The following is a 14,054-nucleotide window of genomic DNA, read 5'->3' on the forward strand; positions in this document are numbered from 1 at the left end:
CTACTTGGGAGGCTGAAGCAGGAGAATCACTTGAACCTGGGAGACAGAGGTTGCAGTGAGCTGAGACTGTGCCACTGCACTCCAGCCTGGGTGACAGAGCGAGGCTCCATCTATAAAAAAAATAATAACAACAATAAAAAACTTAATGGCTGGATGAACTGGGCTACCAAAGCAGAAAGATGTGAAGGCCAGTCTCTCCAAACCTCTGAGGAACCAAGGTTGTAACTGGGGGAGGGAAGGTGCTGGCTCCTGGTCAGGAACGTGGGTTCTGGACCCAAAGCTTCACCAAGAGTGGCAGCAGTGGGTCCACTGCCAAACGGGGAGGAGAAAACACCTGGATTTTCTGTCCCTTATCCAAAGGGTCAAATGAGTTGATGGGGCAACTCTCTTCCTCAGGAAAGTAAAAAGTGCCAGACAAAACCAAGGTGTGACTCATGTTATTTTTGGATGAATTTTCCATTTTCTAAATCGAATTTCCTTTGTGAACTGTACATCGAAGGTCCTCCCGGGCAGCAGGAATCACCTACAAATCCCTGATGGAGGTAGGAGAGCTGGGGGACTTTTGCTCAGGACCGTTCAGATCATCAGGAAGGGGATGTGATGAGGAGCCTGTGCAGCAGGAGGGCGAGGAGAAGGAACTGGAGAACAGAATCAGGTCACCCCCAAACCATGCACTGCACACCTGCCTCATACACCTCTTCCAGCCTATCTGCTGATTCCTGATTACAAAAAGAGGAAAGTGTCTCCTCTGGACCACCTGTTCTCAACCAGGGGTGATTCTGCCCCTCAGAGGGTATTTGGGCAGGTGTGAGACAGCAGTGATGGTTACAATGGCAGGGGGTGCTATTGGCACATGTCGGTATAGACGGTGGTGGTCAGAGATGCTGCTTAAACTTCCTACCACACACAGGACGGCCCACCTCAACAAGGTAGCCCAGAGTGTCAACAGAGCCAAGGTGGAGAAACCCTGCTCTGAACACCCCAGCCAGAGCTTCGCTGCCCCAGAACTCTGGAGAAGCAAGGCTCCAGCTGTAATGCTCACCAGCTGTATCAAAGCAACAGCTCAATCTGAAATGAAATGGGCCCCACTTGCCAATTCCCCCTCACAAGAGCAGGCGCTTCTGGTTTCATGCTTTCCACTGGCTTCGTTTGACAGAGTGGTTTGTATAAAAAGGTGGGGATTTTAAACTCCACAGAGATGTGCCTTCTCCACAGGCAGGTCCTGAGGCCCCAGGCACAGCTGGCCGCCTCTCCGGGAGCCAAGGCCTCACCTCTTCACCATGCCTCTCCTGCTACAGCATGAGGCCGGGTTTTTAATCTGCTCTCACCAGCCTAGCATGTCAGATTTGAGTGATGTCGTTGTTGTTCTTTTAACTAAAACCAGTAAGCAGTCTAGCCACTCTCATTTTCGGTGACATCCATTTTGGTCCATTTTCTTCCCCTAATTCCAGACACCCTTAAAGGAACATGAGAGGCAGCAGTATGAGTAAGAAGTCTGCCTCCTGGAGTCAGGTCTGTGCCTGGGGCAGGTTAAAGGGGATGACCATGCCCACAGGGATGTTGCTGTAAACATGAGTCAACACATGCAAAGTGCGTAGGGCTGCCCCGCAGGCTCAGGGTGAGAGCCAGCTGTTGCCACTACTGATGCCCATGAGGGACTCAGCTCTGATTCAGCACCTGCTAAGCAAGCAGGTAAATTTCTTTAGTGTTTCCATGAAAAACCGGATGGTTTCTAATTAAAGCTGTTTTTCTTTTGGAAATAAACCAGCAGCTCAAAATCAGCATTTCATAAACAGGAGTTGAGGCAGACTATGTTGTATAATGTTAGTGTTACCTTAAACTGATTTCACTGTACAGTTCATTTTTATATTTAGAAAAAATGCTATTGGAGAAATAAGGCCCAGCTAAAACACAATGAACAAAACCTGTCTGGAATCCAGCGCTGCAGTCAAATGGGTTTAGGACAAGCTGGCAGAGCCCAGGTGTGCTTATCAGCCCAGGTAACACTATACATACCTTGCTCCCTGTGAGCTGTGCAAGGTGAGGTTTCAGGTCTTCTCCGATTACGGAATAAATTGCCACCAAGCAAAACACGCTGGCCTTACGCACACTACTTTCGGTGTTGTCATAACCCTAGAGAGCCAGGAGGGAACACGAAAAGGAAACCAGATCAAAGATTCAGTCCCCAGCCAACATCTCATCAACGTTTCCACCAATGCCCTCCGAGTTCAACCTTGGACTTGTCAGTAACAACCAGGATAGACCTCAGCCCCGCAATGGAATCCAGACAGCTTTCAGCCCAGAGGTCACAACTTAGCATCAAGAGAAACTTGGTTTTTGGGGCGCGGAAGCAGGAGGGTGGCGAGCCCCAGACTGGTCTCTGCGTCTACACAGGCACCACGGTGTAACAAGCTGCCACCCAAGAAACATTGCAGGGGAGAGAGAATGAGAAAAGGCAATGAAGGGGAAAGAGCACTTGCTTTGTTCCCATTTCTCCCCAAGGGCAAGCAAATCTCCCTGTGAAAACGCCTTTAAAGAAATGAGAACAACGTCACTCGTTCTTGTGAGCAAACCCTTCTGCCTCCAGTAACTGCTGGGACCGTCTGGCCCCACAGCCTGATGTCCGTGTCCCTGTGCAGCTGGGCCTCCATCTACCTGTCGGCCTCATCCTGGCCCACACCCAGCTGGGGCTACCTGCTGCTGTTCTCCAAACAGCCTGGGACTCTTCAGCCTCTGTGCCTTTCCCTTTGTTTGGCATAATCTAGTCCTCAACAGTTAAGTGTTTAATCCCCAAGCCAAGCACCCAGCAAACAGCAGCAATGGTTAAAAGTGATGCTTACTCTTCTCTACCTTTCCCCAGTGAAACTCCCTCGCCAAGGGCCAACTTGAAACCACCTCTTCTATGAACCCTCTCCCCCCCCACCCCAACCCGGAACCACTTCTCTACTGTCATGGTGCCCATGGTGACACCTGTCGTCGTCTGTGTGGCTGCACAGTAGGCTGAAAATCTTCTGAGGCAGTCCACACAGTGGAACACGGCTGCTTTATGCCAGTCTGTCTCACTCACTGTCTCATGCTTAGAAGAGTTTCAGTAAGTATTTGTGCGCTGCATGAGACCAAGGACCATTGTTTGATTTACACTCAATGGCCCACCTCACCCAGGGCTGCGGCTACAGCAGGTGTGCAACAAGGGTTTGTTGAAGGAATGGACAAAAAAAAAAAAATGATCAAAATATGTTTATAGTAAACAGAAAGTTCATTCTGTGAGCTGCCAGGAAAGTCTTCTTAGTGCATTCAGGAGAGGGGGTGAGCTGGAAGCCGACAGAGGAGGCTGTGAACTGTCCCTGCCGCGTGGCCTCACAGGTCCTGCCTGGTTGCCAGTGAAGGAGGAGCACAAAGCGCTTAAACATTAGTTCAAGTTAGGCAGCCCCACCCAGGCCGGGGGGCAGGCCCCACCCATACGCAGGCCCACCTGCAGCAAGCCTGGAATGATGTCAGCGAGGAGCTGCAGCAACGACTCCTTGGCGATCCTCTCGACGACTTTGGTCTGCATCTTGATGGCGGCAAGGTTGATGGGGTAGTCGGCCGTCTGGATGATGGGGCAGAGCACCTTGATACACTGCTCCGGGTGGATGGAACTGGCCAGTGTGGACGCAGCCTCCTCAGCCGCTCTCACCACCTGAAACACCCAGTTCCCCCCAGAGTGAGCTCCACAGGCCACACAAAGCGAAAGATCAAACATTGCTTCTGATTTCAGAGGCCAAAGGACAATGACCTCACTCAATGTCAGACGACAGCCATTGCTTCGCCTGGCTCAATTGTTAAAGTAAACAGAGTGGTCTGCAGGGTGATTTTAAAGGGAAGTGTGGGCCACGGAAAGGCAGGTCTGGGGGATTCTGGCAAAAACCTTAGAAAAGTGGTAGTCCAAGTGCGGTCCCCCTCAGCGCCAGCAGCAGTGCTGGGAGCCTGTTAGAAATGCAACTTCTCAGGCCTACCCAGACCAGCTCACTCAGAGGTGGGCCCCAACTGGGGGAGGGGGTGCAGCGAGCTGTGTTGGTAAGCACCAGGTGATTTCTAGACACACTAAAACTGGAGAACCTCTGGCCTAGAAGACTAGGACCTGAATACAGAAATGCTTCCCAATGGCTTGTGCGACACCTACAACTGGAGCATCTGGAAAGAAGCCTGGAGGAAGTCGGTGACTTCAACGCTGGCACTTCCTGGAAGAGGCCCACTTGCCAGGCAGTTGGGAAGGCACAGAGAGAAGCCCCTGAAAGGGTTTTCCTGAGAAATCTCTTCTGGAAAGTTGCTTTTCTAGGACTCTGTGCACGATGACCCCTTTGCCTTCCATTTTTTAGGGAGGTACGTGAAATGGCCGTCTCATGGTCAAAGGAGCAGCCTCTGACCTCTGGAGGGCCAGAAGACCCTCTTGTAATAAAGATGGAAGCTAAATGCAAAACCCAGTGAGGAAGAAAGAGGACAGCAGAGGGCCTGGTGGAAAGAGCCTGGGCTTTGGGCTCAGGGAGCAAGTGCCCGTCACGCTAGTCCCAAATGCTAAAACTCCATGTCCTCATCTGTAAAACAGGGATGTCACAGAGATGAATGGTAAGCAGTACTCAAGATATAGTAGTTAGTAAAGGATGCTTCCTACTATCAACGGCACAGAGTCCACATTACATAAATGACAGATAAAGACAGGCACCAGGTTATACGCACATGCATTTTCTTACAAAGTACAACCGAACTCAAATACTTTTCACCTACTGCCAACCCTGGCCGGGCTGGTCATTCCATCCAGATTCCTCTCTGCATTATGTTCTGCTACTCAAAATAACTCAGCTCTAACTTCATACAACAAAAAGGTGAAGACTACCAGCCCACAGCTTCAGTCATCCCAGCCCTTGTGACTGAAGCAAGACAGGCCCATAGAAACAGCATACGGATCATCTGGAAAGCTGCTTCTCGTTATGGGCACGAAGGGGGTGAAGAAGTCTGTACAAGTCAGGGAGCGTGGCAAACGGACAGGAGGCCCACAGAGAGGCCACCTGAGCTGTGTAGCAGACAGGCCCAGGGCTGGGCTCAGAGGCCATACAAGCTGCTTTGGGTCACTCTGGGGCCCTCACTGAGGCTCTCCTGGGGCTCTGGGAAGAGACTGTGGCTCCAGAAGACGCTCGGCTTCGCCTTCGGCCCAGGGCTACACTGCCACATGAACGGGGCTCACTTCAGGGAGTGGGCGTGAGTCCATGTTGTCAGCTCTGCTCTGTGGAATGGTAAAGGGAAATTTCTCCAACACTAGACAGCTGAATTCATCCCATTCACAACGGACATGTTTGGGGCCGGCCGTGCTGCTGACAGTGGGTTTTTCATTATGAAGCCCCATATGAGCTGTGGCTACTCACAGCCACTACCTGACACTTATCACTACAAAACACCTGGAAGAAAGTGCACCAAAGGTTAATGCTCTTTCTCTCAGGGCGGTAAGATTATAGGTAACTTTGTTTTCCTCTTCATACTTTTTAGATAGAAAAATTGCAATGAACATTAGGCTGGTGCAAAATTAGTTGCGGTTTTTACCATTACAATATAACCTTGGTAGCAAGGAAAATGTATTCCAGAAAATCTACCTGAATTGTCTGAGGCCAGGGAAAGCTGGCAGCCCAGCTCTGGCTCAGGGTGGAAGGTGGCAGGGCGGTGCACTTGAGGAGCAGGCTGCGCCTCATTGGATTCCTGAAGGGAACCCCACCCCAGCATACGGGAGGTGCTCCGTGGTGCAGCCAGCACCATCATCATGACTGTTCCTGCTGACCTCCCACTCTCTCCATAAAGCCCGTCCGCTGAACTACAAAACTCACTGTCCCTCAGGTGTGGCTGACACACACGTCACAGCCCCTGCCTAGGCCTCCCTATCAGACCAGTGACACTTTTCCCCCAACTTCTGTTCTTCTGTCTGTGACACTCACATGGCACCATATGTAGACGGCTTTGTATTTCTGGTGGCATTTCTGTGTGTGTTTCTTCTTACCAAACAGCTAGGAACTGAAACATTTCTGTTGTACCTAAGTACCCACTAAACTGGGCATTTACCAGGAGTTTAGTACTTACTGAGGGACTGAGAATTCATTCTCCTGGCTGTCTGAGACTATGTCCCACTTAAAGAAGCCCTACCTCCCTCAAGTCTTTCTTGTTGGTGGCCTTTTGTACTTTCCCTGGGAGGACACGCTAACTCCTTGCAGCATGCAGGAAAGGCTAGGAGTCTCATGAAATAAGATGACCACATCCATCACCACGTAGCCAGCACCCTAAAGTGAACACACTGCAGCCACCTCTGGAGCCTACACCGGGATTATGGATGAATCCCTGATGGAGCCCCGGGTCAGCATGGCTTAAGGGTAAGTACTGTGTACAGGTCAGAACACCCAAGATTCGCATGTGCTCACTACGTATGTGAAGGTCAGGCTCGAGAACAAAGCACTGTAGAGAGGCAATTTTATTTTAAAAGTCATGTCCAACTCTCAAGCACCTGATAAGATTCTTTCCTCTCATTTGTGCTCTGTGTGGACGTCTGTTCACCCAGCACTGACCAGGTGCCTCCTGTGCATCAGAGACTGAGCTCAGAGCTCTGGCCACAGAGCTGAGGACTGGGCCATGTTCTGGTGGTTCAGGGCAGAGTGAAGGTAGTCTATGCAGAGGGGCAGCACGAAGGTGCGGAGACCCAGGAAGGAACCAGATGGCGGGGACCTGCTGCTACCTGATGCACTTCCTGTGGGTGGCCAGGATTAGACGGGAGGAGGAAGGAGAATGGATGTGTGCAGAAGGCTTCTTTGGTGTTCTGTGGGCCTTCCTCCAGCTCAAGGGCCCTCGGCCATTCACGGCCAGCCTACCTTGCCTCTGCCTCATCCAGGCACCTCAGTGAGCAGGCCTTCCCTTGCCAGCCAAAGTGTTAGACTCAACGCTGATGGCATTCACTCCATGCCACAAACGTACAGGAAGGAGCCTATTTGAAGGAAGCCCACTGTGATTTCTTTTTCTTGCCAATTCAAACTCCTGCCAAAGGGAGCTTTCTCCACACAGGTCACCTGAAAGCAGAGTACTGTTTGGACCCTGGTGTGTACACATGACCTTTAACTTTTTTGCCCCAACAAGGGCAGCCTCCAGAGTTAGATGAGCACATTCTCAGCCTCTGAGAGAAGTACAGGAGACAAACCTTAGTTCAATCCTCTGGCAAAAAACCTCCCTGGTCTGAGCTTCCATTTTTTAATTAAAAACTCCTAAAATGAGGATTTTATTTTTATTTTTTTGAGACAGAGTCTCACTCTATCATTCAGGCTGCAGCGCAATGGAGTCATCTCAGCTTACCGCAACCTCTGCCTCCAGGTTCAAGCGATTCTCATGCCTCAGCCTCCCAAGTAGCTGGGATTACAGGTGCCCGCCACCACACCTGGCTAGTTTTTGTATTTTTAGTAGAGCTGGGGTTTCACCATGTTGACCAGGCTGGTCTCAAACTCCTGGCCTCAAGTGATCCACCCACCTCGGCCTCCCAAAGTGCTGGGATTACAGGTGTGAGCCATAGCGCCCACACTAAAAGGAGGATTTTCAAGTATCTACTTTGACAGTTATCTGAATTAAGAGACAAGATGTGAACCAGCTTGGTATATTTCAGGTACAAAACACATGATGGCTAAGCCAGACATGGAGGCTCCCACCAATAACCCCAGCTACTTGGAAGGCTGTGCTGGGTGGATCGCTTGGGCCCAGGAATTTGAGACTAGCCCGGGCAACATGGAGAAACCCCATCGCAAACAAAAACAAAACACAAGCTAGGTGTTGGTGGAGGAATGACACCAGAGTGGAGCTGAGCAGCAGAGGCGCTACCAGAAGGCACAGCAGCTGAGCTGGGAGCTCCCAAATTGCTGGGGATGGGGAGTGAGGGGGGCAGAGCTCTGGGACCCCGAGACCCCACAGAGGGCCAGTCATCACACTGAATGCTCTAAGAATGGGTAACACTGGTAAGCCAGCTCCTTCCCTGGGGTCCAGTGCCAACATCATGACGGGTCTGCCCTCTCCAATGACCTCTAAGATGCCAGAGGTTCCTCAGCAAGGCTTGACTCCTTCCTGCCTATGTGGTGCCTCCTCTCCCTGCCCACACCCTGCCCAGCCACATCTCTATGCCCCTGGCCAAGTCACCCTGAGGACTTACTGCAACACAACTCCCAGGAAGCCTCATCATGTGTACGCTTTATTTTATCACTGCAGGTAAATATTTTGCTGAAATTTTCCCTCCCACTAGACTAAAAGTTTCTTGAAGGCAAGATCCCATCTCAGCCATCTTTCTATCCCCATGCCTGGTACAATGTCCAGTATATACCAGATGCTCAATAAATAGCTGTTGAACTACTTTCCCCATAGCGTGGGACACACACACACACACACACACACACACACACACACACACACAGAGACAGGGTCTTGCTCTGTTGCCCAGGCTGGAGTGCGATAGTGTAATCATGGCTCACTGCAGCCTCGATCTCCCAGGCTCAAGAGATCCTCCTACCTTAGCCTCCAAGTAGGTGGGATTACAGGCACGCATAATATTTTAAGTTTTTTGGAGGGGTCTCAGTATGTGAGATGGGGTCTCGCTATGTTACCCAAACTGGTTTCAAATGATCTGCCCACCTCAGCCTCCCAAAATGCTGGGATTACAGGCATGAGCCACTACACTCAGCGCAGCGTACATATTTTTAATGCTCACGACTCACAAAGTCACATCTGGAGCATGCCGCACTGACTTGGATTTACATTTTTCCTAAGGAGCTAGCAGAGAAAACTAGGAGCACGGCAGGTTATCTACAAATGATCGACTTGGGCTGTGGAAAAATCAACTCTACAAGGCCCAGAGAGTGCCATTCCAGGTGACACACTGGAAAAGCAATAGACTAGTTCTTTGGAAAAGAGACTTCCGCTCAGGTTTTCCAGTCACCAGTCGTCTGAGGAGGACTGGCATGTTTCTTGGAAGAGCTCCGTCACGTAATGGGTTACCTCAGGTGGGGTGCTCTTCCTCCTCCTCCATTTGTGCGGGTCCCGAGGGCTTCTCTGAACCTGTGTGTGTTTGGGAGAGCCAAGCACGTGGCTGTGCGCCTATGTGGCTGAGTTACACACGGCTGAGTGGATGGTGAAAAGTGGAAGGAGACAGTCCCTCTCTTTTCTAATCTGGCCCAGCTATGAAACCATGCTCAGAAACTGCTGGCTTTCCACTGTAAGAAATCCCTGCACAAGTATCCTAAAACACCAGCCTGAAAGCTGAGGAACTTTTAGGCCTCTGTTTTTAAACCTGGAAAAAGAAATAAAAGGTCAGGCAACACTGGGTGATTCTGTAGCGTATCAAAGTTAGAAAGCCCTGATGCACAGAAGTCAGTATCTGAGGTCCCCCGGGAGGTGGGAAACAGCTCAGTGGGTGGAAAGAACACGGCTCTGGAGACAGGATTCAAGAGTTGGCAGCGTTGCTTTCCAGGCTTGACAGGAGCAAGCTAAGGCCTCCTGGTGCTCTTCGGGGTTGCAACGAGGATTAGTGAGACCAGGCAATCGACTCTCGGGTTCATGATGAGAACTCGCAGTTTTCCTTCTCTCCTCCCCATCTCCCGCACTCTATTGCCATTCAGGTTAAAGGGAATTACCCTACAGGCAGCTGCTGGGAAAAAAGGCTGTTTCAGATCTGCTGTGCTGAAACCCAAACCCAAGGAGCCCTTCATCTTACAAAAATCCAGGAATTCTGGATGTGGCCTGCAGGAAGCATTTGGTGAAATTTATCTATTATTTTATTTTATTTTGAGACAGAGTCTTGCTCTGTTGCCCAGGCTGGAGCGCAGTGGCGCCATCTTGGTGGAAGCCTCCTGGTTCAAGCGATTCTCCTGCCTCAGCCTCCAAGTAGCTGGGACTACAGGTGCCACCACCTCGCCCGGCTAATTTGTTTTTGTATTTTTAGTAGAGACAGGGTTTCACCATGTTGGCCAGGCTGGTCTCAAACTCCTGACCTCAAGTGATCTGCCCGCCTCGGCCTCCCAAAGTGCTGGGATTATAGGCATGAGCCACCGCGCCTGGATGATCAAATGTATCTAACGTGGATGAGGGCTTTGGTTCTAAAATGTCTGAAAATAAAGTCAGAAGCTGCACATTAAGATGGGTAGTTTGAGGCCCTCTTTTTCGCTGGAGTTAGAGCAAGTTTCCCAAGACAGACGCTGGTTTTGGCAAGGCAGGTAGGTGTTCTCAACTTCCCTCTATATGCCAAACCCCTGGCTTTGGCGAGCTGCCTGAATCAGGGTGAACTTTAGGTTTTGCCCCTGTGTTCTATGTAACATAAGAAGCAAAGATTATAAATGTAAGCAAACAGAGAGCAAAAGTCAACATGGGCAGCAGAAACAAAGGAAGACAATACCACTTGGTACACAAGGTGGCCAGAAGTGGCAAGGATTTAGAAAGGGGTGAGGGACTATTCAAAGAGGACAGGATCAAAAAGACTTCTGGGTTATAATCTGCCTTGAAGTCATCAAAAACTGTTCCAATTCTGCTACAGTCTCATTAGAAACACAGGACTCCTTCCCCTTTCAGAGTCAGTGAAGTAACAGTGTCCAGCTAAGAAAAGCATAATTTTCACATCTAGCTTTTTAAAAATGGGATTATTTCTCAGAATACTGGTGAGTGTTTGCTGAAAGGTTTCTTTCTTTTAGCACATAAAGTTTTCAAAATTTGGATTGCATGTTTTAGGTTCACAAGGTTGTGATCTGGCTCTGTCACAGACACACCAGAATAACTGGTTGAGTCAAAAAAAAAAAAAAAAAGCAAAGGTCCAGGAACAACAGTGGCTGGAATCAAAGAACTCCTCATAGTAGATGTCCTGAGCTTAGCTCCTCAATCGTGTGGAAGCTAAGGAAGAGTTCAGCGCCACCTTCTGGGAAAGGCCAGAAAGACCGTAAAAAATTGGATTGACCATGAGTTTAAGTATCCACCAGTAGACTGGGGAAAAACGACCAGTGTCCCAGATTGGCATTGACATGGTCCTGGGATTTACAACAGAGTGCCAGCATGGCCCTGAACCTGGGAAGAGAGTCCTCACTTAGCTAGGCTCAGTACCAGAGGGAGGGAAAATAAAAGTTCCAGGCTGTAAGTCTGGAGACCTGAGTTCTGGCTCTGGTTCTGGCATCAACTAGCCAAGTGAGCTTGGGGTAAATTTCTTCATTTTTCTATGCCTCAGTTTTCCTCATCAGTAAAATGAAAGGGAGAATCTAAATCTATTATTTTAAAGGTATTTCAGATTATAACATCTTATCATCCAACTCTACCTGAGGAGTCTTTTCCCCTGAAAAATGTGCATGCGCAGAATTCCAAGGAACTGTGAAGAGCCTGAGGAGTAGTGTCTACATGAAATGACCTCTAACAAGACAGTCATCACATCCTTGCCTGGAAAAGTAGATTCAGGGCAACACAATGGATATCTTCAAATGCGGTCAGGCTCTTAGGTGGGAGATTCATTCTGTTCTACTCTAAGCGGTAGAATTAGGGCCAACGGGGCAAACAATGAGAAGGAGTGGAAAGAGCGGCTGAGAGCCCAGGAGGTCGTGTGTCCTGCTGTCCTGGAGATGCTGCAGAGGCTGCGCTGGCCTCTCAGGAGGTGCTCAGCATTAGAAGGGAAGCTGGGCAGCACGTGTAAGGCTCCTCTTCAGCATTCTAATTCTGGTATCCATCTCTAAAAACCCATGGCATTTCCTAGCCTAACGCGGACAATGTACTGGCTACCCCAGCACAAATATGGACGGATTCCAAAGCAGTAGCCAAAAGATACAAGTCGTATTTTTGCTGGTGTTTTAGAATTTACTCAATTGCATTTAATAGCTTCTTAGGTGTATTTAGGGAAATGCAGTTGTATCTGCTTTATGTAGAATTTTAAAAACTTGACAATTCTATTCAAAATCAGTCTACTTTCTTCAATGGAAGAGTATAAAAAGGATACTAACTTCAATTTTCAACAATGTCAACCACCTTACTTCACTTGACTTTAATGCCAGCCTCTCAGGGCAGGGTATAAAGCACCTGCCCCCCACCTCCCACCCAGCATACAGGTGCTTTAGATATCCAGAGTGTCTGTGACTTGTCCACAATCACAGCCCCGGCTAGCAAAAGCAGCATGGGAACCCAGGCCTTCAAACCCCAAACCCAAAGCTGTTAACATTAGGCAATGGCTCTTTCTGAAGCTACAAGAGCTAAAGGGCAGGTGTGGTCACCTCTGGCTCCTTGAGAGTCAGTTCATCCGCGAGGTGGAACTACTCCCCTACCCATGAATAACGGCAGGAGCAGCTGCCACCACAGCCGCCACTCAGAACTAGACACCGCGCCTGGCACTTCACAAGCCTGTGAGGTGGGCTATGTTTCTTCACTCGCCAGAGAGAATATGAGGGCTCACAAAATGGTAAGTCTCCTGCCGTCTGGCTCAGCGGGGTTCAACCCAGGAGTGTCTTCCAACCCATGCCCCTCCCTTGACCACATGGCCTTGGCTCCTAGAGTTCTCTCCCTATCTGCTCTTTCTCAGCCCATCTCAGGTTCTAACTCCCTAAGGAACTCTTCCTTGACTATTCTGGCCCACTCCTAAACTCCTGGTGCACTTCACTTTGAAGCACACGTGACTCTTTGTTTAACCCTCAACTAAACCGCAAGGCCCTTGACGACTACAGTGCACCACTACCCATCAATTATAAAACATTTATTGGGGTTTGTGCTATTAGTGTGACTGCTGGCTCAGTAACTTGGAACCTCTCGATGAAGCTATACAGGTTTTGGGGTTTTGTCTTTTTATTAAAAAGCAAAAACCTACAAAGGAAATGGGGCTTCTGGTCACATCCCAAGGTTGGGCCCAGGGAAAACTGAAAATTTAGAATTTGAGGATTTAGGTTTGTTACTCAATAGCAACTTGTATTATCTTGAGGCTGGATGAAACACAGCTAATCATCTAGTCCACTTGGTAGGATAAAAGATCAGGAAAAACCAAAGTACAGAGGGGTAAAGGCATTTCTCCAGAGTTCATGCAGTGTATTATTTCCCAGGGTCCACGGATACAAAGACTGCTGCCCTGAGAGGCACCTAAGGGCCATTCTTGAGTGCAGGGGATCTGGCTGAGATGAGGTCAGCTAGTGATTCGAACTGGTATTTGAACAGACCTCTGGCACAGCGGTGCCTGTCTCTGGCTACGGCGTTTGTCTAAAGGACTGCATGAGACACCATGCTGGCTGGGCGAATCAGAAACCAGACAAGTTCCCAGGAAGTTCTCTTTTCTTTTATAAATAACTTTGGTCTGATTTTGCCATTTTAATTCTTTAAAGTCATAAAATAAAAAGTTAACCAGAAATGATTTAAAAATAAAACCCCTGAAGACATAATACTGGTGGTTTTATATTTATCTAAGAATCAAACTTCCCAAAACGAGTCAAACCACTTGAAGCTGGATTCTGGTGCCTTAAACACCACGACCTTTGTGTGTGGAGCAAGAAATGTTTGGTGACCCAGCACGGTGACACGAATGATGCTAATATTTTCCTCTTTTAACAGACAAGTGTAACTGGATATTCACTAACGTGGCAAAGCTCAGAATAAGCTAAGTCTAGTGATCGGAAAACCTCAATTACAGAATATCTTCAAAAAACAGAGTTGGGCTTCTTTCGAGTTGGGCTTCTTTCAAGTTTAAATAAAACATTTACTGTGAACTTCAACATTATGGGTACTAGAGGCACATCACAAGGACTGGCAGCAACAAATATTCTTGCATTAAATGTGCATACAATGATTTATAATTAGTATGTTTCCTCAGAAATGGGCACTTCTGAAATGAATAAGGATGTCTGAGAACAGTTTTATGTAGCAACATTTGTAGAGCATGTGACAATTTTAAAAGCGTATTTCTATATCATAATATCTTTCATTCTCACAACAGAACTGCTTATTCAGGGTTATGCTGAGATGAAGAAACCGGGAAGAACTGGACAACAGGAGACACGAGACTAAAAACCAGGTTT

At 48.7% G+C, this 14,054-nt stretch overlaps 1 protein-coding gene across 8 annotated transcripts in view; it reads right to left on the bottom strand.

Moving 5' to 3' along the window:
• CLASP1 (cytoplasmic linker associated protein 1) overlaps positions 1 to 14,054 on the bottom strand; it is a 313,075-nt gene that overhangs the window by 8,065 nt on the left and 290,956 nt on the right. For all 8 annotated transcript variants that reach the window (XM_011941649.1, XM_011941646.1, XM_011941643.1 and 5 more), the window contains 2 exons: positions 3,473 to 3,679; positions 2,017 to 2,133 (listed from right to left, as the gene is read on the bottom strand). In XM_011941649.1, coding sequence (XP_011797039.1) covers positions 2,017 to 2,133; positions 3,473 to 3,679 — 324 coding nt within the window. The remainder of the gene's footprint in view (positions 1 to 2,016; positions 2,134 to 3,472; positions 3,680 to 14,054) is intronic.

This window comes from Colobus angolensis, unplaced genomic scaffold (assembly GCF_000951035.1).
Source record: "Colobus angolensis palliatus isolate OR3802 unplaced genomic scaffold, Cang.pa_1.0 Scaffold20, whole genome shotgun sequence".
Classification (NCBI taxonomy): Eukaryota; Metazoa; Chordata; class Mammalia; order Primates; family Cercopithecidae; genus Colobus; species Colobus angolensis.